Source organism: Gigantopelta aegis, chromosome 6, assembly GCF_016097555.1.
Source record: "Gigantopelta aegis isolate Gae_Host chromosome 6, Gae_host_genome, whole genome shotgun sequence".
Lineage (NCBI taxonomy): Eukaryota > Metazoa > Mollusca > Gastropoda > Neomphalida > Peltospiridae > Gigantopelta > Gigantopelta aegis.
In genome coordinates, this window is record NC_054704.1 from 12907159 (window position 1) to 12934681 (window position 27523).

The following is a 27523-nucleotide window of genomic DNA, read 5'->3' on the forward strand; positions in this document are numbered from 1 at the left end:
TTGATTAGACAGCTGTGCAATGAGGCTTACACTTGTCAGCGTACACGTACACTTAGTGAATTTTTGCAATACAGGTACCACTTTACAATTTTCTGCTGTGCCACACACAGTGTACGCCAGTGATTTGAACCATAATTCCTCCACTGGCGAGCAGCCCAGCGTTCATCAGTTTGGCAACGGGAAGTTACAAATGGCATTAATTTGGCTCACTCTCACTGAAAAGGCACTGACAGAATCAGCTCTGCAAGAAACCATCGGCATTTAATGGCAGTGTGATGGATTTGCGCGCAATAAACGACAGCTCCTTCTATTCCATTCACACTCTCGTATTCGGGTGTCACAAAGGCCTTGCTGATCTCTGTGGAAGCCAGACACAACGGTTCCACGTGCCAGTGATTAGGTTTTTATTCAATACATGGCGTCAGTCAGCTATATACTAACACACTGCGGAACAACAGATATTGGATGACACGTATAAACAGATCAATACGGGGAAATTATCGAACTGGGATACTGCAGGTGGGCTATGTTCTAGGTTTTCGGTTTCAGTGAATTACAAGTGTGAGCTCACGCGGCTTTAATAGCGTTAAGGATGAACGGGTTGAATGGGCTCTTTGCTGAGCGCCTCGTACATCATTGTTGAAGCTTACAGAGAGTTGGTTAAACACTCAGGGTCTCCAGTGAGAACAGCACGGATGACTGTCGGCGGTTAGTCGTCAAGTGTCGGGTGTAAAACAAGATGTCGGACAGTGTCGTCTGCTTTTGCAAATCCATCGTCTGCGGTAAAAGGCGACCCAGGTGTGGAACTCGCAGCAAGATCCAATCTCTTCACAAGTGGATATTCTTTATTGTTTATCTCTTTTTCACGATATTTCAAGACCAATGTCAAGGAGCTACTGATTCGGATTTGAAAATGTTTCAAGATATCGTCGAAGAGGTGTTAAAATGTCGTAATGTACCCGCAGTTTCGTTAACACTAGTTAAGGATAATAAAGTTTTGATGGCGAAATCGTTGGGATACTCTGATCCGGAAAATAAAATAAAAGCCAACGCAAGGACAAAGTTTTGTATTGGATCTCTTACCAAAGCTTTCACAGCGACAGTTCTGTCTAAACTTGTCAACGAGAGAGAAAAGTGAGTACAATTAAATAAACAAAAACAAACAAATAAAACAAACAAAAACCACTACATAGTACGAGCTACGTATTCCATGACACTCCATCAGATGTATGTACATATATATATATATATATATATATATATATATATATATATATATATATATATATATATAAGTAACATTGCAAATCAATTCTCATAATAATACACTTCATTATAGGTTATCTGATTTTGTTCTTTTGTTGCAGTTATTTATCAGTTTGAAAGCTTTTCCTGTCGGTAGTCAAATTAATCGACTGTGTTTTAAAAAAATACAGATTGGAGAGAGAGAGAGAGAGAGAGAGAGAGAGAGAGAGAGAGAGAGAGAGAGAGAGAGAGAGAGAGAGAGAGAGAGAGAGAGAGAGAACGCATTTGAAACTATCCAAAGATAAAATTTTCTCTCGTTCCCCGCCCATTTTCAATGTCTTACGCTCATCACTTCAGTTGTCCTGGCTATTTGCACTGACATTCTAGAAATTTATCGTTAGTAGCTAAACAATGCCCTTAAGCAGGTAATCGTTGCATACAATAAATATTATTGTATTATCGCGTGGTCAATAACTATTCACTTTAGCAGACGACTTTGATGTACTCACCTACATATGTTGTCATGGTATTATTATTGATCAAACAGTTTATAGTACAGTAGACTTCAGGTATATTTCATATATATTCTCTCTCTCTCTCTCTCTCTCTCTCTCTCTCTCTCTCTCTCTCTCTCTCTCTCTCACACACACACACACACACACACACAGGGACACACACACACACACACACACACACACACACACACACACACAGGGACATACACACAACGATAGAGAGAAAGAGGCAAACAAACAGCCACATAGAAACATACAAAACACACGCACGCACCCATACGCACGCCTACACACACATACATGCATACATACATACATACCGTATTACCGTATTACACAAGCCCGGATATATCTCTCTATCTCTGTTTGTCCGTCTGTCTATCTATCTGACTGTCACTTTGTCTGTCTGTGTGTACCGTCTGTGCATGCATATTGTTTATGTAATTATGGGTACGTATGTTTGGGAATGTTGGGGGGGGGGGGGGCGGGGAAGGGGTCAACGTTCTTGCGTGTTCACGTGACCTTTCATCATGAACAGTCTTACTTCATTAAGCCACTAGCCAATTTATTCCCATAGTGTTTTGATTGGTCAAATCAAAGATAATCTAGGTCATGTTGGTTTTGATTAGATTTACATCCCAATCATTAGGAGACATTCCAACCACTCACTGTCATACCTAGAACGGGTAGGAGAGACAGATACCTCCCCTAGAAAAATGCAAAAAAAATGTCTTGTTTAGTTAAAGCTACGCACCACCATTTGTCGTGTCTTTACTAAATAAACAACATGTAGTTCCTCATAAACAAAAAAACTACAAAGTTCTGATATGCTTTTTGAAATCTTGCTTTGATGATTACACGTACGTTCACCTCTGTAGTATTTAAATAACTCATTAGTTTGAAGTAACTTGTTATATGTAGTACTAACTGATAACAACTGTGCAAGTGGTATGGTGCCACTTGTATAACAGCAACACGAGACGGTGGTCGGGCATAGGGGTCATTAATTGAAAAATTTCGTGGTCGACCTATGTTGATTTGTTACTCGGTACATGTCAGTTGAAAGCACTCTCTAAAATTAGTAGTCACATTGCCCTCTCGATAGTGTTGTATTTTTGACAGAATATATTCTGACATTCAGGGCTTCTAGATTATGGTAGCCCCACTCCCATGGCTAGTAATATTTAGTGTTGGGCTAGTAAATATCTACTACAACTAGCCCGACGGCTAGTGGGAAAAAAAAACCTTGTCACATGCTGCAGTTACATATTTTGTAAATATAAATATCCTGCCCCCTCTTTTTACTCCCCAATCTAAGGATTTTTAAGCTCTATATCCCTTTTTAGGTGACATCTGATTATTACTATTAGTAAAATTGTATTTATTTAAAGTAGGGCTAGTGAATTTTTAATCATGGCTAGTACATTTTAAAAATCACTGATCCCATGACGAGTGGATTTTTATAAAATTCTAGAAGCCCTGACTGACATAGAAATTGTATTGAACTGCATGGAGTAATTAATGGTGGTGTGTAACCTTAAAGGTGCCCTTTTTCTAGTTGGAGAACACTGTGACATGTTGACCGGCCTCGGTAGTGCAGTGGTTAAGCCATCGGACTACAGGCTGACAGGTACAGGATTCGCAGCCCGGTACCAGCTCCAACCCAGAGCGAGTTCTTAAGGGCTCAGTGGGTAGGTGTAAGGCCACTACACCCTCTTCTCTCTCACTAACCAGCTAACAACTAACCTACTGTCATAGACAGACAGCCTAGATAGCTGAGGTGTGTGCCCAGGACAGCGTGCTAAACCTTAATTGGACATAAGCACAAAAATAAGTTGAAATGAAATGCGATATTTTCTTTGTTTACTGCCCCTAATTACTTCAAGAATGGACACTGGGCATGATTTATGAGAGGCTTTCGCAATATTAGTGTCCCTCGCCGCAATGATAAAGAGGCGGGATTTAGCTCAGTCGGTTGAGTGTCGTCTGATGTATTTGCGTTGCAGGACCGAACAAACCTCGGTGGATCCATTCAGTTGATTCGTTTTTTCTCTCGTTCCAACCAGTGCATTGTCTGTGAGAAAGTGCGTATAAGAGATCCCTTGCTGCTAACGGAAAAATATAGCGGGTTTCCTCTGAAGACTAAGTGCCATCCACTAGCCAATGTTTAATTAATCAGTGTGCTCTAGTGGTGTCGTTAAACAAAACTAACATTTACATTGATAAAGTATCATAACTGACAAAGTCCCCGACTACTAATACAGGCCCGTAGGAATCGGGGGGGGGGGGGGGAGGGGTTGGGGGGCAAATCGTGGATGTAAATGTATTGTTCTTGTCTTACTCTAATTAAAAACTTTAAAATCTGGCTTTTACCCTCCTCCGCTAGAGACTGTATCCCCTTCATTATAGTTTGTGCCCTCCTCCCTACCCCAAATTCCAGATGTTGTTCCTACAATTAAGTTCTATGACTATGGTGTATACCCTGTACAATAAACTAGTTCACCCCATTGGCGGTAAAACATACAATTCAGCTTATATGCCAGTCAGCTTACAAAGTAGATATTGTGCTCCCCCCACCCCCACCATCGTAGATGTCGTAATAAAAAGAAAGAAAGAAATGTTTTATTTAACGATGCACTCATCACATTTTATTTACGGTTATATGGCGTCAGACATATAGTTAAGGACCATACAGATTTTGAAAGGAAACCCGCTGTCGCCATTACATGGGCTATTCTTTCCGATTAGCAGCAAGGGATCTTTTATTTGCGCTTCCCACAGGCAGGATAGCACACAGCATGGCCTTTGTTGAACCAGTTATGGATCACTGGTCGGTGCAAGTGGTTTACACCTACCCACCATGCCTTGCGGAGCACTCACTCAGGGTTTGGAGTCGGTATCTGGATTAAAAACCCCATGCCTCGACTGGGATCCGAACCCAGTACCTACCAGCCTGTAGACCGATGGCCTAACCACGACGCCACCGAGGCCGGTCATGTCGTAATAAAGTTCTATGACAACGGTGTATAATAAACTAGTTCACCCCATTGGCGATAAAACATACAACTACGACTTGGCTTACTTGTCAGTCGGCTTACAAAGTAGATATTGTGCTTCTCTCTCCCCCCCCCCCCCCCAAAACCCCCCCCCCCCCCCCCCACAAAACCCCCCACAACAACAACAACAACAACTCAATTTTTTTTTTTAACGGCATTGTTTGTTAATAGCAGACATCCATGTGGAATCAATCATTCATAGGCTGACAAAAATGATGTGGGTGGATGTCATTGTCAGTTTTAAGTTTTAAGGTCATTTTCAAGGTCATAAAGGTCACCAAGGTCAAAAATGGCAACAAAAGCATGATAATTGGCACACAAAAATAGTTTTTAGTCATTCTTCAAATCCATATAAGTGAACATTTGAAAATCCAAGATGGCGGCCACACTTTCTAAGATAGCAGCCATTTTTGCACCTTTGAACATAACTTTGAAGATTCGCTAACTTTGAGCGATGTTGGTGTCCATTTGTATGTTTTTGCGTATGATGAAACCATTTATGCTCTTTTTAGTCCTCTTACATATATAATTATCATATTTGAAGCTATTTTAACACAATTGTCTATGCACATATAACAAGGCAAAGTATAATGATGTCTGTTGTCCAGCTGGGTTGCAGCAACCGACTATATCACATCCACATGCTGCAGTGCACTGCATGTTCTTCGTGAAGCAGGAACATCGGGCAGTCTTGCACTTGGACTTGCAGCCGCATGTCACCAGTTCCAAGCAGGCATCTGGGATAGGGGGGAGTCTTGTCCAGACTGCTGTCAGAGACTCTGCGTCCTTCTTCCAGGCCGTGGTGGCTACTGGGTGTGGAACATCTGTGTTCTTTATTTGCTTGCAACCAGATCTTAGCCTGGTAGTTGGCACGTATTACGTGAAGTTCCAGGGCATCTCTGGTTGGAGGCAACATCTCAGATTGTCAGAGTGCACCTGGTTAAACTTCTCCATGAGGGACTGTACCTCTTCATTACGAATTGCATTTGACAGTTGGTCGATTGCAGTGCAGAGGTTTCCTGTATGGTCAGCGTTTTTGTGCTTCTTGAACACCTGACCTACACTTTTTGCGAACTCTTCAACTGCAATATCATGTTCATGGCCATGTTCAGCCAGCCATGACTTAAACATTGGCCACTTGAGGTGCCAGAGAGCTTCGTATGTAAGTTGATGTCCTCTGACAGCACGGTAGTAGGCCTTGCCATCCAGCATGGTCTCGGTGGTGTTGGCTGCATATACACCTGCCTCAGTCCATAGATCATCCAGTCCTGCACTGTCCATGTGTTGGCCAATGCTTTTGAGGAAGTTGAAGCAGATGTGGAGTCCTCCCATGAGAAATATGACATTCTCAAACTTGGGATTTGCCCACACCAATTCCTTGCCCCTGCTGTACAGTGGTTGGTCAGCAGTAATGATTGTGTGCTTCTGGCCCATGTGGTGTGAAATGGCCATAAAGCGGTTTATTACTGTTGTGAGTGTATCATTGTCATCTGCTGGTGCCTGGAGAATTGGCAGCATCCCTGCGGTTGTTACAGGCGGGTCAATGACACTGGTGGCTTCGTTCATTGCTCACCAGGAAGGAACTGACTTATCCTCATCATGTATACGTGAAATAACCCAGGCCATATCTTTGGCACGTACCTTCTGTCTTGTGTCACCACTGTTGGTAAACCACTTTTCTCAATCTTCTTGTCACCACCAAAGCAGGGTAGTGGTCTCTGACCTGATGGCAGAACAGCTGGGTCTAATTGTTGGAATGCCTGTAAAGCATCTGGCTTGATTGTTCTGGGTCGCAGTATGCGCTTTCCCGCTACATAAGGTTGTTGTGCAGTTGGACCCCTTTGCCAGACCATCATCTGTGTACAGTGGAAGGTGTTCTTTCCATCCAGGGTTGCTTCCAGAACGTCTATGTTGTCACAAGAGCAGTGGATCATTCGTTCTCTGACCAGGGTGTCTGGGACATAGACATTGCCATTCTCAACAAATCTGTCAATAATATTCTGTGCTATGGACGTGTCGATTCTGCGCACAGTATCGATGCCGATTGTGTGGTTGGCTGCATGGAATAGGTCTAAAAGAGCTTCGGAACGAGTAGCTTGGTGGAATGCAAGACCTAATCCAACATGCTTTGGTGTGAGCTTTCGTTTGTTTGACACCGCATACACAATGTCCTGAGCAATACTGCATACAGTGTGCTTGATACTGGGGTCTTCTTCGATCCCTTCCTCCACTACAGTTATTCCTCCAAAGAGCAACCTCAGAAACAGATACAGGCTATTTGGAACCACCTGGTCAACATGTGCTGATCAAGTCCATGCCATGTACTTGTGTGTCCTGGTGTATCAAGCAGGTGTTGTCGAACCCTCATAGCCACATGTACCATTTCGTGGAAGATGTTACCCTGTGCAAACACCAGAACGTCAGTTGATTTTGAATCTGTTGAGAAAGATGAGGACATTCCATGTTGCTGAGACTTTGTTAGGGTTTTGGAGATGTTGAAGTCAGATTGTTCACCAGGGTACATGAGTGGTGGTCTTTTGGAAAGAGGTCGTACATAGCTGGCCTTTGGACCAACAAACCGTTGAATCTCTTCATAGAAGGTTGCTCTCCTAGACTGGTATTTCTTTGGCGCGGGTGTACCCATTTCATTGCACAGTGCCTCGTACCTGTCCCATACGTCCCCCATGTCATACACATGACCACGGGACAGTCCTACAAGTAGGTCTCTGCACACTGTCATCATGCACCCATCGACGTCTGTCTCAGTCTGTGGATCCCCTCTTTTCTGCCTGTCTGTTCGTCTTTCAAATGTTATCAGGCATGGGAGGTAGTAGCAACCTTCAACTGCAATCAGGTCACTGATTCCAGAAAGCCGCGTAGTTATCTGTGGATCTGTTTGGGCACGTTTGATTATGTCTTTAGACTTTTCAAATGTTTCTACTCTGTGAACCTTTCTTTTGCTCTGAACTTGGCAGAACATGCAGAGCGACCAGTCAATTGCTGATTGTGAATTGCGTCTTGTAGTTCCTGAAAGTAGACCTGAGCATGATACAGTGCATTCCCACTGGTCGATGCCTCAGGTGATACGTGCTGTTGCTTTCTCAGTCTCTCTAGCATGGTTTCAGAAGTAAAGGTAGAAAAGCACCCCGTGTGCCATTTTATGTCCTGTGCATTCATGTCCTCTTCTGTAAGGGTGCGAAGTCTTCTTGAATGTCCAGGAATGAAGTATCACAAAGTGCTCTGCGATGATGACCAACAGTCCTTATCCTGGCCTTTCCAGCTGCTGATGCTGTGCGGAGGTCGCCTGTTTTGCTGCGACAGAAGAAACAACATGACGTATCCGAGTCTGTCTGCGGTCTCTTACGTTTGATGATGGACACGGGATCCATGGTTAGTTCTTCAACTCTGAAAAGATAAGGATTGTTTTGAGTTAATAACACATACCCACATACCAACAGGTTGGTAGGCTTCAAATAATACATATGTTCAGCAATTGAAACATGTATATGTATGTGTATATGTAGAATATACAAAACATCACCGACACGTGGCCTATGAGTATTGTTGATGGTAGTTTAGATTGAAAACACTGTGCGGAGCAGGGTGTGTGTCGGTGATGTGTGGCCAGATCTACATGTACTCGTACACATAATGACCGCCATCTTCAGGATTATGTTTAAAATGGCTAAAACTAAAGTAATATTCCATTGGAGAGGATTTATGATAGCATAAATGGCTTAAGCATGCTTGAAAATATACAAATAGACACCAAGGTCACTCAAATCAATGATTATATGCAAAGTTATGTCAAAAAGTACCAAATTAACCGACATTTGGGGGAAAATGGCCGCCATCTTTGAAAAATGGCCGCCATCTTTGAAAAAGTGGCCGCCATCTTGGATTTTTAAATGTTCACTTATTGGATTTGAACAATGCCTCAAAACTAGTTTTTTGTGCCAATTATCATGCTTCTGCTGCAATTATAAACTACTTAGACAAATAAACCTGCGAAAACACCATTTCTGACCTTGGTGACCTTTATGACGTTGAAAATGACCTTGAAACTCAAAATTGACAATGACATCCACCCACATCATTTTTGTCATCCTATGAATGATTGATTCCACATGGATGTCTACTATTAACAAACGATGCCGTTAAAAAAATTTCTACAGGCCTTTTCCATATTTGGCTGGTCCACTATACGGGCCTGTAATGAAGTTCTGTGACAATGGTGTATACCCTATACAATAAACTAGTTCACCCCACTGGCGGTAAAACATACAACTGTACGACTTGGCTTACTTGTCAGTCGGCTTACAGTAAAATTAGCATCACAGACCTCTGAACACAGATGCCATGTGATCTTTCACATCTTGTGCCGTTTTCGTCTTTTTACAGATATTTTAGTAATCTTTTCTGGTTTAATAGTCTTTTCTGTTAACATTACCGCTTGTAAAAACAAATCATTTGTTCCGTGTATAATTCGCTATCCCTTCTGTTCGCATGCATTCTGCATTTACCATGCGTTTATTTATAAGCTAGTTTGTTCCGAGACGTTTTCGTATTACTATTTTTGTTTTCTGAGCAGAAAATACACATGCTGATAGACGTCATAACAACATTATTGTTCTTAAATAACAGTTGTTCTTCACGGTGTTGTAGTCAAACCTATTGGCAACACGTTTTCCATGTAACGATCACAACATGGATGACTTATATAGGTAGCACAGGTCCAAATACCACCTCACTCGGTCAAAGTTCAGTGAAGTACTCCCAACTTTAAATACAGTGTTTATTACTACCATGCCTGCCACTGTTCCAACTTATTGCTATAAAGTACTGTTTTTACCACAGACGTATCTGGGGGTGGTGGTGAGGCATAGCCCAACCAATTACACCATCCCCACCACCACGATGCATTTGCATGTCACCTAATAATACGACCAAATGTGGGTTTCCCGCCAATTTAAAATCCAACCTATGCCAATGCTTTCCAACTGGCTAGTAAAGAAGTTTGTTTTGTTTAAAGACACCACTAGAGCACACTGATTAATCAATCATCGGCTATTGGATGTCAAACATTTGGTAATTTGGTAATATCAGAGAAAACCCACTACATCTACCTAATGCAGCAAAGGATATTTTATATGCACTTTCCCACAAACAGGATAGCACATACTATGGCCGTTGATATACCAGTTGTGGTGCACTGGCTGGAACGAGAACTATCCCAATGGGCCCACCGACGGGGATCGATCCCACACCGACCGCGCATCAAGCGAACGCTTTACCACTGGGCTACGTCCCGCCCCTCTGGCTAGTAAAGTCATATTCACAGTAATTTGATTTGGCAGGTACTTACATTGACTGAAAAAGTTAAAGTTTGTTTTGTTTAACAACACCACTAGAGCACATTGATTAATTAATCATCTGCTATTGGATGTCAAACATTTGGTAATTCTGATACGTCGTCATCAGAGGAAACCCGTTACATTTTTCCTAATGCAGCAAGGGATTTTTATATACACTTTACCACAGACAGGAAAGCATATACCACGGCCTTTGACCAGTTGTGGTGTACTGGTTGGAATGAGAAAAAACCCAATCAGCTGAGTGGATCCACCGAGGTGGTTCGAACCTGCGGCGCAAGCACCTTAGGCGAGCACTTAACCGACTAAATCCTGCCCAGGTTCAAGCACGTCTGTCGTGGGCACACATTCCGAATTTCCCGCCGGATGTGCCACGACAGGCTGATTTGAAATACTACCAGTGTACTACCAGTGTACTAAGTACTATTGTGCCTGAATAGTGCCGGGTGCCAAACGTTTCGTCCGGAGCGCACGGTAGATGTGCGGTCGATATAGGATCGATCCCCGGCCCATTGGGTTATTTCTCGTCCTAGCTAGTGCAGCACGACTGGTATATCAAATGCCGTGGTATGTGCTACCCTGTCTGTGGGATGGTACATATAAAATATCCCTTGCTACTAATGGAAACATGTAGCGGGTTTTCTCTTTAAGACTACTGGTGTATCAAAGGCCGTGGTATGTGCTAGTAAGGTAACATTGCAGAAGAGAATCTTTTTTTCGTTGTTGAAATATAATATAGTGTAGGTCTATAAAGCTTTAAAAAATATAGTAGTGTTTCATTGGTGTCATTGTGTGTGAGAACGCGCGTACACGAACACACAAACGTACATACGCACACACCATTAACTAATAAATCGGCTATTGGATGTCGAACATTTAGTAATTTTGACTCGTAGTCAAAGGAAACACGCTACATTTCCCTAATGCAGCGAGGGATCTTTTATATCACTAACCCACAGACAAGAAAGCACATACCACGGCCTTTGACCAGTTGTGGTGCCCTGATTGGAACGAGAAAAACCCAATCAGTTGAACGGATTCACTGAGATGGTTCGATCCTGCGACGCAAGCACCTCAGGCAAGCGCTTAACCAACAAACAAAAAGAAAAGATAATAAAGTATTTTTGTTGTAAACAAATTCAAGTAGTTTCATACAGATGTTTTTTAAAAGATATAAATATAGAGAGATAAAAGGTGAGATATATTACCTGTGTTAAACAAGGTGAATACAAATTATTTATTACTTTACCCCGCATCTATACATCTCAACCTGCGTCATAGTAACCCATTAAACACGTTTAACATAGGTGAAAATACCCAATAACAAAACACAAGTCAGAAATTTGATACCGTGTCAACAGAACGCATCTAAACTATATCAGTCTATCTATTAATGGTAACTTAATGGTATATCAAGTACTATAGTTGGTTGACCTTTTCAAAAGAGAGGTCAACGGCGTAGCTTACCCATCTTTGTTACGTCACAATATCGCCCCAATGAGCGTCATCGTTAAAATACATCACAGAGCCCGACACTAGCTCCAAGTTCAGACGGTAAACGTTTCGTTAACGTTCGCGAACTATTTGATTGGTTCCCGACGTGACCATTTGGTTTACCATGAAGCGCATAAATCAGTCTAGCGGACGTTTTTCTACTCGGTCTAGCTGAACTCGTCCCAGGAGTGCTTTAACTTTTATGTGTTTTTGTATCATAGCAACATCGACCTACTGACGTCAGTTATTGTAAAGTTTCTGAGAATTTCGTGACCTCTGATCTTTAAAGATACATATTAAAGCGATGTAATCTAATATTTCCTTTACGGTTGAGGTTAGGAACATAATGCGGAACTTGCACGAGATAGCAATATGCCTATTCGCTATTTAAAGGCCTATGTATGTGTTTGCAAATACATATTTGAATAACATAATAATCATTTAGTTGGAACTATTTTTATGGCTCATAAATGAAACTGCGGCAAACACAAATGTCAACCTCAGCGGATATATAATGGTTATTTCCACACGTTGTCCAGACCTTGACGGAAGGAACCCGTTGCCGCCGGACAGATTACTCCTACAGAATAACATCAAGGGGTATTTTATATGATTATACACTTTCCTATAGACAGGAACACACACTTTACGACCTGGGATAAAGTGATACAACTCCAACTGATCCACCGAAGCTAATACGCTGACACCTTTGGTTGTGGTTTTAATCGATGCTTAGTTAAGAAGTACGAAAAATTTTGCTTCAAGAAAAAGAGAAAAAAAAAGAGAGAAAAAAAAAAAAGTATTTGTAATTAATTCAAATACCAGAACGACCAGATACATATTGCATTTGCTAAAAAAAGAAAAAAATGAAGATAATATAGCAATACGTAGTATGCAATGTGGACGTTAACGATGAAAATATATTGTTCAAAATAAGTAGGGGACATTCAAATATAACAATATAACAGATATGTATATAAATCGGTTGGCGTCGATTATGGAAGTTTAGTGTGAATCTGGACTCGTCTGAAAACATTACCTGAGCCCAACACCTTTTAGCCCAATCTCTACGATTTGTACACCAATATGACTCGCAGTGAAATGTGGGGTAACGTAGGGTCGACATGCGTGGTTGTTACTTCTATACAGCCTGTTACGAATAGTCTGACCAGACACTGTAACGCCAGTTGTAAAACGGAGTTCTTTTGCAATTTGATTAGCTGATTGACCTCGATTCCTCAACGTGAAAGTCCTAACGAAGCAGTTCTGATTCGGAGTTGTGGCCCTTGGCCGTCTTTAACGCGGACGATCATCCACATTTCTGGTTTTTAAATCGCACCCATCGCACGTGCAACATCACATTACGTGCTTCACGATCAAAACAATAGGTGCGTTTTATCATGGTCTTTGAGTGGGAACATTAACGCACATCGTGCACTAATTTTGAGTTTTATATCTCATGTCATTGTATAATTATTGATATTTGAAATGGAATATCCCCTACTTATTTTGAACAGTATATGTGTAACAGACGAAATATTTTACACTACCTACTAAAAGGGATCAGCATCTTTAAGAAATATGCATGATAGTTTTTGTTCTGCTATATGATTTGAAACAGTTGCCATAAAAGCTCATGCCTTTTCGATGGAATAGTGAATTATACCATACTCTTCGGATTATATGCAATTAATGAAAATAATCTGAAAACCAAAACTGTTACTGTAATCACAATTCGTATCTTTGCACAAAATAGAGTTAAAGGAATATTTTTACAAGATCGTGATTTCCATCATAAAAATGCACCAGCCAGTGTACCACGGCTGGTATATCAAAGGCCGTGGTATGTACTACCCTGTCTGTGTGATGATGCATATAAAAGATCCCTTGCTGCTAATCGAAAAGAGTAGCCCATTATGTGGCGACAGCGGGTTTCCTCTCTCAATATATGTGTGGTCCTTAACCATATGTCTGACGCCATATAACCGTAAATAGAATGAGTGCGTCGTTAAATAAAACATATCTTTTTTTCATCATAAACTGTGTTCAGACTTACACAACTTAAACTGGTTTAGCTAAAACACGTTTGGTTGGAAATGACGAGCGTTCACACACGCAATGCCTATACTGGCATAGGGCGGATGTATAGTTACCCGCACATATATTAGACCGTTTCTAACGCACTTACTGCTTATTCCACTAAGACGTTACTGTCACTTCCATCTTATACTAGTTTAACTAAAACAGTTTGCGTTCACATTTACAGATTAAACTGTTTTAGTTACGCCAGTTTTAGCTGCACCGGTATAGTGTAAACTTCGCGTTCACGTTTACATTTCAAACTGGTTTATTTATACATGTACCAGTTTAGTTAAATTAGTTTAAAGTGTAAGAGTGAACCCAGGAATAAAATGTGACATTTTCTGAACTTCTACATGTTCATATTTGCCCATTCGAATGCAATCTGATTAAAATTAGCTCTACTGGTCTACCAGTAGTTATAGTAGTTATTAACCAGTGGAGCTAATTTTAATTAGATTGATTTTAATCACAAGGAAGACATATGACACCTGTACATCTACAGAGCATGTCAGTTAGCAATCTAATTAAAATTAGCTCCACTATTACATGTGGATCTAACAGCAGCCCGTTGGAGCCCATGTCCAGTTCACCTTTCATGCGACCAATCAAAACCTTACTTGCAAAATCATGCCAGTGATTTAAAAAGAATTTGAAAACATTCGGGATTATTCCGAGGGTATACGAAAGGATTCGGGTGAATTACGAAGTATGTCGGAAACTAATTTCAATATAAAATTTTATATAAAATTCGTTTCAAGACGAAAAAAACAACGTGATGGTATAGCTATAAAATCTGTTTATATTAGTATACAATACAGAGTTTATTACTGCACTTTTTCCCCTGTTTGTTCAATGATGAAATAGACCAACAAGTTCGCCTATTGCATAAATAGTCTCGACCGATATTTTTAGAATTGTAGGCTCCCGAATAACGTTATAAAAGGCGAAGTGTAATTGGTCGTTATTTAAATTGTTATTTATAGATGAAATGTCACCTGGACATGGGAGTCCACGCAATGCTGTTAGATCTACTGGTGAGACCAGTAGACCTAATTTTAATCAGATTGGTCAATTAGATTTGGTAATGGAGGTTTTACTGTACAATTTAGTAACAAAATCATGTTTAGATGGTCTGAAACGACATATCTGAGAAATGTAGTCATAATAGCTGTTGATGCATGGTATTGTGGTCTATTAGAGTGCGCCGTGCGGTCCAATACCTCTGACTTCAGCCACTGAGGTTTCTGTTAAGGTTACCTCACCCTTAGTCCATATCAGTCTAGCCTCTACCCACTGACCAGTCCAGCTTGGGTGTCCCCAACAGAAGCCAAAGCTCCTGCTGGCATAGCTCTCTGGGTCACTGAGACATACAAGCCCCCTCACCACGTCAAGGAATGGACTATATAGGGGTCGACATATCTTATTACCATCATTTCCGCATGGATGCATTTAGATGGGGCAGGTGCAATTGTAATTATTACAGCCATTTCTCTTGGCCTATCTTCTTGAGTTACATTATTTTATATGGCACCTTGTACCTCAATTCATTTAGTCAAAGCTGGGGTTTTCCATGTAATCATTCCGTCGTGATAAAAAATTTTTATCCCGACACCCTAACAAATCCTCAAAAGCAGGTACAATGTTAATGCTGTACATAATAATTTTTTGCCCCGACTCTGGTTTGAGTTTGGGAAATAAATAAAAGTGAGGTCAAATGATTAAGAAGATTGGGATTCAACTTGAAGGCTCATTCAGTTATTGCAGCAAGGGTGGACCCAAGAAATTGTAGGCTGGGGGACCAGGAGTAAAAGGACACATGGACTACCTCCCTACAAAGAACACTTCCATGAAATTTGTAAAGAAATTATTTTAAAAAGTGACACTTTAACTTTTTAGGGGGAGGGTGGGGGTCAGATACACCCTGATTGCAGTACATAAATTTAAGCCGTGTTAGCTATTGCATTGCCATGCTAGCCGCAGCTTTTATTTCTGATAGTATGTCGCAACCTTTTTCTTCTTTTTTTTCTCTTTTTTAGGTCATTGGCATATTAAGGCCATTTCATTATATGATGCCTTTCTGGAGCTCATAGATCACTAAAATTCTAAAGAAATCTCAGAAAACTGGAGCTATAACCATTCCCACAAGCAATGAATTTCTTTGGAGGGTTTGAGCCAGAGTGCTTTACATTGCACCCTTTTACTTTTGGTTTTTAGATCAAACTGATGAACCCAAGTTTCATCACACTTATCGGCTTGAGTCTAACGACTTGAAAAGTTAAGTTGAAATGTTAAGGCTTGCCTTCTGTTGATCAACACTCAATATTTCAGGAATCCATTTGTAGAATCCTCGTTCCTGAAACGACGGTAATAACCGAATGCTCTGTACACACACTTAGTTAAATTGTATTTGCAATCTGCTCAACGGTAATTCGCCTGCACTCTTAAGTGTACTGGTCCACTGTTCAAGGATTTACTTAGGTGTTGTATCTTTTAGAAGAAGATCTCAACTCACTAGCGTCCACAGAAGCTCTTAACTTAGTAACGTCCTTCATCGAAAGAAATGATGTGCTATTTTTCTTTAAGGTGTTAAGATGATTAAAAATCGATTGATAATCTGTAATAGTGTGTGATCTTGTCAAATCTGTATTGATTAATGGTATTATCAGTTAATCACTTGGAACGTCTGTGTTCTATCAGAAACAGACTTTTAAAAATGTCTCTTGTACATGGATTTGCGTTGAATTTCACATGCGGTGGAACAAATAAAAGGCAAACACGGGCTTATTAATTACATTCAAGCAGAAAGCCACGGGTTTTCTATCAAATGCGAGCGACAAAATCGCTGCACGGTATCTCACTGTAAAAACGTACAGCTATAGTTCTTGCAATATAAGACATAAATGTTATTCATCCAAGAAATTTCAAATGATGAACGACGTAGTTGTATTTTCTATAGTCGTAGACGAGATGTTTACTGTGACCAAGGGAGTAGTAAAATTACCACCAAACATAGCCGTTAAATATTTTTGATCTTTGGCGGTTTCATCACCGAACAAAATTATTTAAACCAGGGCCGTAGCTAGAATTAAAGAAATATTAATAAAATTCTCTTCTTAACCGTTTAAGGAGTTTTAGACTATTAACTACTCAGTTACCCCCCAACAAAAAATCCTAGCTACGGCCCTGTAAACAACACAGTTTATTGTCATCAAAACCGTATCTCTGCACAAAGCAGTCTAAAGGGTATTTTGGCAAAGCGATGATTGCTTTCATTAATAACTATCATGTTTATAGGAGATCTCTACTGGACGATATATCTTTCTTGCGTGGCCTGTAGGAGAACTGCCACTCCCCGTGATCTCTGTAGGACGTTATATCCTTCTTTCGTGGCCTGTAGGAGAACTGCCACTCCCCGTGATCTCTGAAGGACGTTATATCATTCTTTCGTGGCCTGTAGGAGGACTGCCACTCCCCGTAATCTCTGTAGTACGTTATATCCTTCTTTCGTGGCCTGTAGGAGAACTGCCACTCCCCGTGATCTCTGAAGGACGTTATATCCTTCTTTTGTGGCCTGTAGGAGAACTGCCACTCCCCGTAATCTCTGTAGGACGTTATATCCTTCGTTCGTGGCCTGTAGGAGAACTGCCACTTCCCGTCATCTCTGTAGGGCGTTATGTCCTATATATGGGGTAATCAGTAAATGTAATTGATTGTAATCGCAATCGTAATCGATTACAATGTTTGAAAATGCCATGCAATCATAATCGATTACATTGCTAATTTACTCGTAATCAGCGATTACTGTCATGATTACTCATAATTTACCAAACCCCTTAGGTATGTTTAGCATCAAGTGAAACAAGGGGAACCTCTATCACCAATTGTATTTACATGTATTATGTGTAAATGAAATACAAGAAGAAGTGTCGCAAGATGTTAATCCATTCAAAATATTAGATGAAATTGCATTATTCTTATTAATGTATGCTGACGACACAATTCTTTTCTCGATTTGCAACAACTTCTTGATAACTGGAGTTGTTATTGTGATAAATGTAAAATAGAAGTTAATATAGATAAAACCAAAATATGTGTGTTTCAGAAGCGAAGATCCGTTTGCGAATTTTAAGTATAAAGATTCTATACTAGACACTGTGCATACATTTAATTATTTGGGCATTACATTCAGTTATACTGGAAACTTGAAGACTGCATGTAAATTATTATCAGAACAAGCTATTAAAAGTTGCTTTTCATTATATAATAATATATATATATATATATATATATATATATATATATATATATATATATATATATATATATATATATATATATGTTTCTATGAACATTAGCACTAAAATATTTCTTTTTCATAAAATGGTTGTACCTGTTTTACTGTATTAATAATATTACAGACCTAGAATAAATTAAAATTAAGTATTGTAAAACTGTTTTAAATGCGAAAATTAGAGCCATCGGTGTTGCTATTTTTGCTGAATTAGAAAGAATACCTATTTCTGATTTATATAAAAAGAGAACTCTAATATATTGACTAAAAGAAATTTGTAATCAAAACTCTATTTTGTATAAAATGTATAAATCTTTACGACATGAAATGAATTCTAGCAGAAATAGCAAGAATTGGGCACCATATGTAAAATCTATTTTATATGAACTTGGTTTTGTCGATGCATGGGACAATGAAGATGTTTCACATTTATCTTCTCAAATTATCAAGCAATGTTTTAGATTTCAGTACCTACAAAACTATCTAGCAAAGTTGTCTACCTTCTCACGGTATTGTAAATATAAACGAGATTATATTTTTGAAGTATATTTAGATAATATTTCAACGCTGAAGTATCGTACTTCTCTGTTTAATTTTAGATGTGGTGTTCTAAATATTTATATCGAGAAAGATAAGACAGCAAAGACTACGTCCAGTATGTTACATACATAATACAAAGGATGAATATCATTCTCTGCTTGTATGTCCATGTTACAGAGATCTTAGAGTTCAATATTTAAATAAATGTTATTGTGCATGACCTTCGATGAACAAACTTATTACTTTGTTATCACTAAAGTAAAAAATGTATAAATTAAACATTAAACAGGTAAATAAAACATATATGAAATAGTTCACTTTGAAAGCTAATATACTAAACTGGAATGTATAAAAATATATATAATGAGAGAGAGAGAGAGAGAGAGAGAGAGAGAGAGAGAGAGAGAGAGAGAGAGAGAGAGAGAGAGAGAGAGAGAGAGAGAGAGAGAGAGAATAAATATTTTTTAGTAACTCTAATACATGTATTATAAAACAATAAAATAAAAACCCACATGTATTTTTGATTGCTTTCCATTGCATTCTATTATGTAAAAAATAGGTTCACGAGACGCATAAAGTTGCAGGTAGGCAATCATTAAATAAAAGGGCATGTTTTCCCACTGTGTTATGCCTGAACAAACACCGTGGCAGACTGCCGCAAACGTCATGCATCACGTCTGACTAGCAGCAAACACATATCTTGAAATACCTTTCAATACTGATGAATCTCATTGTTTTTATTTAAATGTTGAGATTAAAAAAGATACAACGGCATGTACAGAATAGGGTAGTGCATCAGTCAATGATTGGTCATGTCGCGAAATGGCCTCTGAATGTTTACCACAAAACTGTTTGAATTCTTTGAAGGGTCCTGAAATATTATAGCTTTTAATTAAGCAACTTATCTACCAGAATGGTATGTCCTTGTTTAAAATCTGCATATGATGAGCATTATCTAAGGTATCTCAGAAGTTGCTTAATATAAAGCAGCTAACTTGAAGGAGTAGGCGTGTAGCTAAAATACCATCTATGGGTGGGATTGCGATTTGGGTTTGTTTCATTTTTTGAATCACTTGATTTGTTTGTTTATAATCTATATGATGGCAGCGGAATTCTTCACTCATTACATTAATCACATGTCCGGACGACCATAAACGCGCCAAATAGCAGGGGTTATTTCCCAACCTCAAAAGGTCCCAGCAAGGAGCTACCTTTCGATCACGTAAGTCAATTCATTCACTTAGCTCCATTTTCAATTTTGATGAACCGTTCTAAATTATGCGTCAAAATTACCTTCAAGAAATTACGCAACATTTTTATTTGGCTTTAATCCTAAGGGACACTTGCAAATTCAATAGCACCAAAACCAACCCTCGCCCGCTACCGACCCTGGTCGGGCTGCTTGTGCTCCCTTGCACATACCAGCGCGGGCGACACCCTGTCCCACCCACCCAACCCTTTCCTGCCCTGGACGGAGGAGCCGGCGAAAGTCGATACCTCCGCCCATGACAGGCGTGTGCTACAACAGCTTGTTCTAAAAGTACACGTTAAAACCTATGACCTGACCTGACCTGGGGTTATTTTAATGTACAGTACCAAGATGTCGTTATACAAATATTCATTGTATCCTGATCTCAACGTCATTTGGTGATCTTTATTGCCTACATTTTACAATCCATCTCTTGTACTACTGGTGCTGTCTTGAACCATCAGTAATTATGTCACATTGTATGTGTATGTGCGTATGAGCACGTATGTTCGTGCGTATTAACGTGCATTTTGGTGTAACCATTTATATGTGTGTTTCTGTGTTTCTCTGTGTATGTATGTATGTATTGATGTATGAATATCTATATATTGTATGTATGTCAAGGTTGACTATTACATACATAGATATTAACGCACTGGCGCAGGGGATAATTAAATCCTTTCTGGCCTCACAAATTGTCCCATGCCGTTGCTGGGACTCGAACCTGTGGCACCGATTCGCCCGCAAATTGCAAGACTAACCACGATACGCTCTGAGCTATCGAAGCTTCCATAAAAAGGAAGTTCTTTAACTCAACCATATGCATGGGGCCTACAATCTACGCGGTCGATCCCGCTTATGTATGTATGTATGTATGTATGTATGTATGTATGTATGTATATATATATATATATGTGTGTGTGTGTGTGTGTGTGTGTGTGTGTGTGTGTAAGTCAATGTATGTATGTTGGTGTAAATGTTAGTATGTGTGTATAAGTGTATGTGTGTGGTTGTATGTATGTATGTATGTATGAGTGTGTGTGTGTGTGTGTGTGTGTGTGTGTGTGTGTGTGTGTGTGTACCTGTGTCTGTGTGTATGTGAGTGTGTGTATGTGAGTGTATATGCGAGTGTGTCTCTGTTTATGTGTGCGTTTTTGTATGTGAGTGTGTTTTTGTGTCCTTTCAAAATATTTAAAATAGCTCAGTCTAAAAATATAATAAACATCCGAATATATCTTGTTGAAGGCACATGCCACGCAACTGAAGATTTGTTAAAGTCTCACAAATGTTAGCACTTATTTCACCTGTGAAGAGCTCTGTATTCATTTGGAATGTTTCAACTGTGAAGAGCTCTGTATTCATTTGGAATGTTTCAGCTGTGAAGAGCTCTGTATTCATTTGGAATGTTTCAGTTTCACCTTCGACACGCCTATTCGTGAGATAATGGACAAGTCGTTCCGGTTGAACGATGACGCCCGAACGAACGAGGTGAGTCTGCGTGACCTACTTTCACACCGAGTTGGAATCCCGCAATATTTCAAGGCGCTGCTGGCTGGAATTCCATTGGCAGTTAGCAGGGAGGAACTAGTCAGGTGAGATAAATTTATCGTAAGCCAACCCTAAAAAACTATATTTTGTTGTAATCCGATCAATGTTTTAATGATTGCCATAGTAACAGAAATAACACCTAAAAATTAAAAATAAATTCACAAAAATTATCTTCTTCAAAATGTTTGTACAAATGTAACAACGACAACAACAACAACAACAACTGTCAACAACAAGAACAGCAACAAAACTTCAAGACTGTTTATATTCAGAAATACAATAATATGCATTATATGTGTAAATATGTGTAAACGAATTGATTGAAAACATATTTTATTGCATAAACAAAAGGTTTGGGCACAAATTAGCCACCTTACTAGGCCCTCTCCTACATACACACAATATAATATAAATGTGTAAATGCATATGTAGTTTATCGTATTATTTGGTATGGTGCATAGCACAATATTTTCCATCTACAGACGTTTTCAAAAATACATTTGCGCTAGCAGTAGCGATTAATTTTAATTTCATTTAATACTAACCGACAATTGAATTTTTAAAAACATTTCGACGAAACACTCGAAAAACGGGAATCATTTAAAATGCTGCTGCCATTGCATTTGTGATTAGTAACAGACTCACTGGCGTAGGAAGCGGGTGGGAGGCACGGGGGGCATGTGCCCACGTTTTGGATATTTTGCTTTATATTTGCTTTATAATAGTGTAAAAGTGTGTAAATATAAAAGTGTGGGGCCCCCACTTTTTGGCACCTTCCTACGCCATTGCTTGTATTTCTTATTTAAAAACTACTGTGGGTTTTTTCCAGACGTCTTCGCTTCATGACTCCAACAGAACCACTGCGGACAAAGTTCTTATACAACAACTACATGTACACTCTGGCGGGTCACATTGCGGAGAGAATGGCGGGCAAGTCGTGGGAAAGGGTTGTGGACGATCTGATTCTGAAACCTCTGAAGATGACGGAGAGTGGATTCATCGACTTGGTTCACGATTTCACCAACTTCGCTCTACCGTGCGCCATCAAAAATGGAAAGATCGTCAACCTGGACCCAATGTTACTACAGTAAGGACTTGTTCACATGGGTGGGGTGGGGGTGGGGTGGGGGGGTGGTGGGGGGGGGGACGTAGCCCAGTGGTAAATCGCTTGCTTGATGCGTGGTCAGTCTACGATCGATCCCTGTCAGTGGGACCATTTGGGCTATTTCTCGTCCCAGTCAGTGCCTCACGACTGGTATATGCTAACATGTCTGTGGTATGATGCATATGTAAACATTCCTTGCTACTAAAGGAAAAATGAAGCTGGTTTCCTCTCTAAGACTAGATGTCAAAAATTATCTAATGTTCAACACCCGATAACCGATGATTAATAGATCGATGTGATCTAGCGGTGTCGTTAAACAAAACACAATTTTACTTTTCATTCACATTGGGTGCGGTGCGTGTGGTGCCTCCACTGGACATAATGCGTTTTAAATTTTGTAGCAAGCAAGGCATGTCCCGCGCCAAATTGGATCTAATGTGAAAGAGCACTAAGATATGTGACTTCATGTCAGTACGCGAACTATTTTAATTTAGTTATAATTTACATTCAGTTAGACTTGCTGAAGCAACCGTCTCTATTAAAATAGACCAGCCTCGGTGGCGTCGTGGTTGGGCCATCGGTCAACAGGCTGGTAGGTACTGGGTTCGGATCCCAGTCGAGGCATGGAATTTTTAATCCAGATACCGACTCCAAACCCTGATTGAGTGCTCCGCAAGGCTCAATGGGTAGGTGTAAACCACTTGCACCGACTAGTGATCCATAACTGGTTCAACAAAGGCCATGGTTTGTGCTATCCTGTCTGTGGAAAGCGCAAATAAAAGATCCTTTGCTGCTAATCGTAAAGAGTAGCCCATGAAGTGGCGACAGCGGGTTTCCTCTCAAAATCTGTGTGGTCCTTAACCATATGGCTGACGCCATATAATCGTAAATAAAATGTGTTGAGTGCGTCGTTAAATAAAACATTTCTTTCTTTCTTTCTATTAAAATAGCAAAACAGATACGAATTCGAATGTTTAGTCGTATTTGGATTACCGGCCATTTCGCAGTGTTCTACACATATACAAATGCACATTTAATTAATGAACATTAATGTTAAAAGTGAATGTAAAATTAAGTGATACAAAATAATAACAGTGTATAATTAAGAGTGTATACTATTTTGTCTGATATTTTAGCCTTGATTATGGACTTTAAAATAATTGTATTCATTAATCAAGAAAATATAAAGAGAGATTACCTTAGTGTTCTAATAAAGCATCTAATACAGTGCAAACTGTATCTATATAATGCTATATCTTTCGAAAATTATTTGTAATGCCTTTTGTGTTGAAAGTTATTTCATAAAGAAACAGGATTGTAAAGGCTGATAATACAACTTAACTTGATCTATGCGTAGTATTGCAAAATTGCTTCTACATTAGAATTTGTGATCCATATAGTCTTCACAAAAGCCGAATGGTTAACAAACACCATCAATGCCTTTATTTTCAATTATCAGTAGTGTTCGACCATGTGGCCCTGCCGGTTCGATCTACTCCACAGCGAGCGACATGTCAAAATGGCTTCTGTTGCTTCTCAACTCGGGACTGGACGAGGACGGGAAAAGAATCTTCAAATCAAAGGTTTTACAAGATCTGCACGAACCAGGAATGCCCAGACCTTTCAAAAACCTAGACATAGCCAAGCCCACGTATCCGGTGGTGAACATGGCGCTTTCTTACGACATGGCCTGGATGACGTCAGTGTACAGAGGTAGGGAGTCATTCCTTTATTCATTGTCTCCTAACTGGGACACATTTCCAGGGGAACTTGAACAATAAAACATGTACACAAGATGGGAGTCGGTATCAGGGTGCGAACGCAGTACTTACCAGCCTTACGTCTGATGACTTAATCACAGAGCTCGGTGTTAGCAATAACATAGCATCGTTGACATTGTTAGAGTGTAGCAGGCAAGGGTACCTAGACCTTTTGCTGATTAACCATCTGTTGGCTATATATTTTCGATATTCTAATGTTTTTGTTGTTGTTTTTAATTGATGAATAATTCTTAATTTGCTGTTAAAATGGCATTGATTTTCCTTATCGGGACATTCTAATACCAATTTTATGTGTTGAATCTTGTAGTAAAATACTCAACTATACAAATATATATTATGTAACTTTTTTTAATTAGTATTTTACATGTTTTAATGTTGGTCTGTACTTTCGTTTTACCCATCTCATATCTTACATTTTCTTAGTATTAATACTTGATTATTTTTACCCTTAGGATACAAACTGATTTGGCATTCGGGGGGAATCATTACCCATTCTTCACGACTGTGGATGTTTCCAGACAGAAATATAGCTATATATGCAGTTGCAAATGGTCCCCAGACGAAACACAAGGGTCATGCATTGACGGCGATCATGAGTTACGCATCAGACATGCTGCTTGGAGAAACGTCTTGGCTCAACAAATCAACTGTCTGCACCTTCCCTGGCCCATGGGAAAGTCCTTTTGTTTCCCTGGAACTGCGGCACGTGAAGTCCGCCCACATTGTCCCGATAACTGTTCGTCCGGCAGAAGATTACATTGGAAAATACTTCCATCGGGCATTCGGCGAGATACACGTCTTCATGAATGGAAGCAACAAACTGAGTCTCACATTTGGCAGATACGGGTTTCTCAACATTTCACCCAAATCTGAGACTATGTTTTTTGGCTGGTACTACGGTCCTTTGTGGTTTGTGACGGCGTCTGATGATTCTTTCACACCAGTGACGATAGTGTTCGTCAAGTCAAACAATTCGGATATTGTGGGACTGATCTTTCCAGTCGATGAGATGTATAACGATACGTATTTCCAAAAAGACAAGCCTGTAGATATGGACGTGAGTTATAAAATATCAGGAGTTTGCACCAATTCATCATCAGCAAGTGAACAGTTAAAAACTCTGTACAGTATACTGACGGTGTGTATCTTCGCGCAATCTATTCTGTTGTAAACATTTATACTGTGAAACAACACTGGACCTCCATTTTTTAAAAGACGCCACGGACATCTAAACACAGGGCATCTCAAATATATTATATAGACAGATAATGATAATTAGATGAATGGTGAAGCCACGTTATTTACCTTTCCATCTGACCCCCACTTTGAATTGAAGATTTCAAGACAAATAAGTTACACCATTATGGCGACACCACATGATGACATCGTGATGTTGTCTTGTATTGTCTCAATCGGCTATTCTCGTGTGGTGTCGCCTTTAGCATTTTGTGCTCAACAAGTATCTGATGGGATTTCTTTTAAAATAAATCTATGCTCTATAACAGTGCTTTAATCTTAATAGGATATAGGCATGGAAATAAATTTACAAAGGTAGCTCATAAGTTGGTGGTAAAACAAGAATAAACAGGCTTTTCTCATTTTCTAATTACAATTAATCTAATACAGACCGTATATAACATGATTGGGGTATCCAATTCATAAAACAATAGCTGCGCAAACACTTCTTATACTCTATCAGTAGCTTATCAATATGCACCAATACCTCATTGATATAAACATTTATACATTACATTAATTATATCACATTATTAAGTAAATGGTTCACCGACGGGGAAAACAAAGTAAAAAAGAGAGAGAGAGAGAACATAAATGCCAATATATATTGTGTCCTGTGGCGATACCTTATATATATGTGTGTATATATAACTATTCTTGGTCACATGCACAAACTAAATGCACTGAGCGTTGCCTACAATTAAACTGTAATTTAGTACATTTTATACCCATTTTACTGTGTTATAACTGTTATGTATTGTCATTTATCGAACTTGACATTACGGAAGTGTATATATATGTAGATGTAAACAGTTGTTTCCTAAATGTATTTTGTTGTTAACTTTTGTATCTCCAAATTTGTCATTAGCAATGTGTTTAAAAATGTTTAACATGGCTCATTTAAAATAAACATCTAACAATGTAGGTCTCCTAGTAATGTTTAGTTTTGATTACTGTTTTTATTAAATGACAATAGGTCTACTTGCGAAAGTCTTTTTTCACTGTTCATTTCGTACATATATATGTTTTTAACCCTAGCACTTTGCCGTTCGAAAGCTAGACGGACATTTGTAGTTAAAAGCGTTCTCTCCCGTTAGAGACAACGAAAACACGGTAATTTTGCTTACCACTGAGAAGGCAAAACAGGGCTGTGTTGAAAATTGTCATGGGGTTTGTATTGTCCCGGGAGAAGGTTGGGGTGGGGTTTTTTTTTGTGTGCTTTGGGGGGGGGGGGGGGGGCATTTCCCCCAGGAAAATACCACCAAAAAAGAAAGAAGAAAAAAGAAACAAAGAAAATTCGCTTGGAGCGAAAGCGGAGAGGTTTGATCCCCGCCCATTTTGGTTGCCTCTCAATGTTTTACATGGCAAGTACTGACGTTGAAATACATTATTCAACAGTTTTGAATTATCGCCAGACAGTCTTAAAGGTACTAAATCGCTTTTACAGAATATTTCATTAATGAAAAAATCAATAGATTTAATGATCAATAACATGTAAGAATACATTATTTAATGTATAACTATACACCAAACAAAATCAACTTTGGAACTGATGTACAGAATATTCACAGTCATAATTCGGTTACAAAGTTAAAGTTTGTTTTGTTTAACGACACCACTAGAGCACATTGATTTATTAACATGTTCAGCTTCAAGAAACACTCAACCAATAACTCTAATTTGGTGGGTCTAGCCCACTGGCTAGAGTACCGAAGAACGTTTACACTGCATAATCATAGCAGACTCGTATGCATAAGTCTAGTCATTATTAGCATTGTACTTCTGATAGCATGGGAATTGTGGTGAAGCCCAACATGTCAACATACCAAAACACATTCCATAGTTTGCACGTGCACCACGCAGTTTGCCCCGTACACGTGCGTGGGGTGTCATTCTTGATTTTGACAATTTCCCGGAAGGTCGATTAATCACTGTGGAACATTATTTTTGTCAATCTTTTTCATTCTGTTGATCATACAGTTGTTATTGTTTTGTTTTTAGTAATTTGT

At 39.4% G+C, this 27523-nt stretch overlaps 1 protein-coding gene across 1 annotated transcript; it reads left to right on the top strand.

Moving 5' to 3' along the window:
* The first annotated feature begins 452 nt into the window (after nucleotides 1-452).
* Nucleotides 453-26438, top strand: LOC121375670. Its single transcript, XM_041503240.1, has 5 exons — nucleotides 453-1134; nucleotides 21257-21436; nucleotides 22222-22479; nucleotides 23957-24210; nucleotides 24731-26438. The coding sequence occupies exons 1-5, from the start codon at nucleotides 740-742 to the stop codon at nucleotides 25447-25449; spliced, it is 1806 nt and encodes a 601-aa protein (XP_041359174.1). The 5' UTR covers nucleotides 453-739; the 3' UTR covers nucleotides 25450-26438.
* The last annotated feature ends 1085 nt before the right edge of the window (nucleotides 26439-27523 follow it).

Bases quoted from the DNA above. Each gene is read 5' to 3' on its own strand.
- LOC121375670 (XM_041503240.1), top strand. From the start codon at position 740: ATGTCGGACAGTGTCGTCTGCTTTTGCAAATCCATCGTCTGCGGTAAA. The intron at 21,437-22,221 runs GTGAGATAAATT...GGTTTTTTCCAG, and splicing joins AGCAGGGAGGAACTAGTCAG to ACGTCTTCGCTTCATGACTC. The intron at 24,211-24,730 runs GTAGGGAGTCAT...TTTTACCCTTAG, and splicing joins GATGACGTCAGTGTACAGAG to GATACAAACTGATTTGGCAT.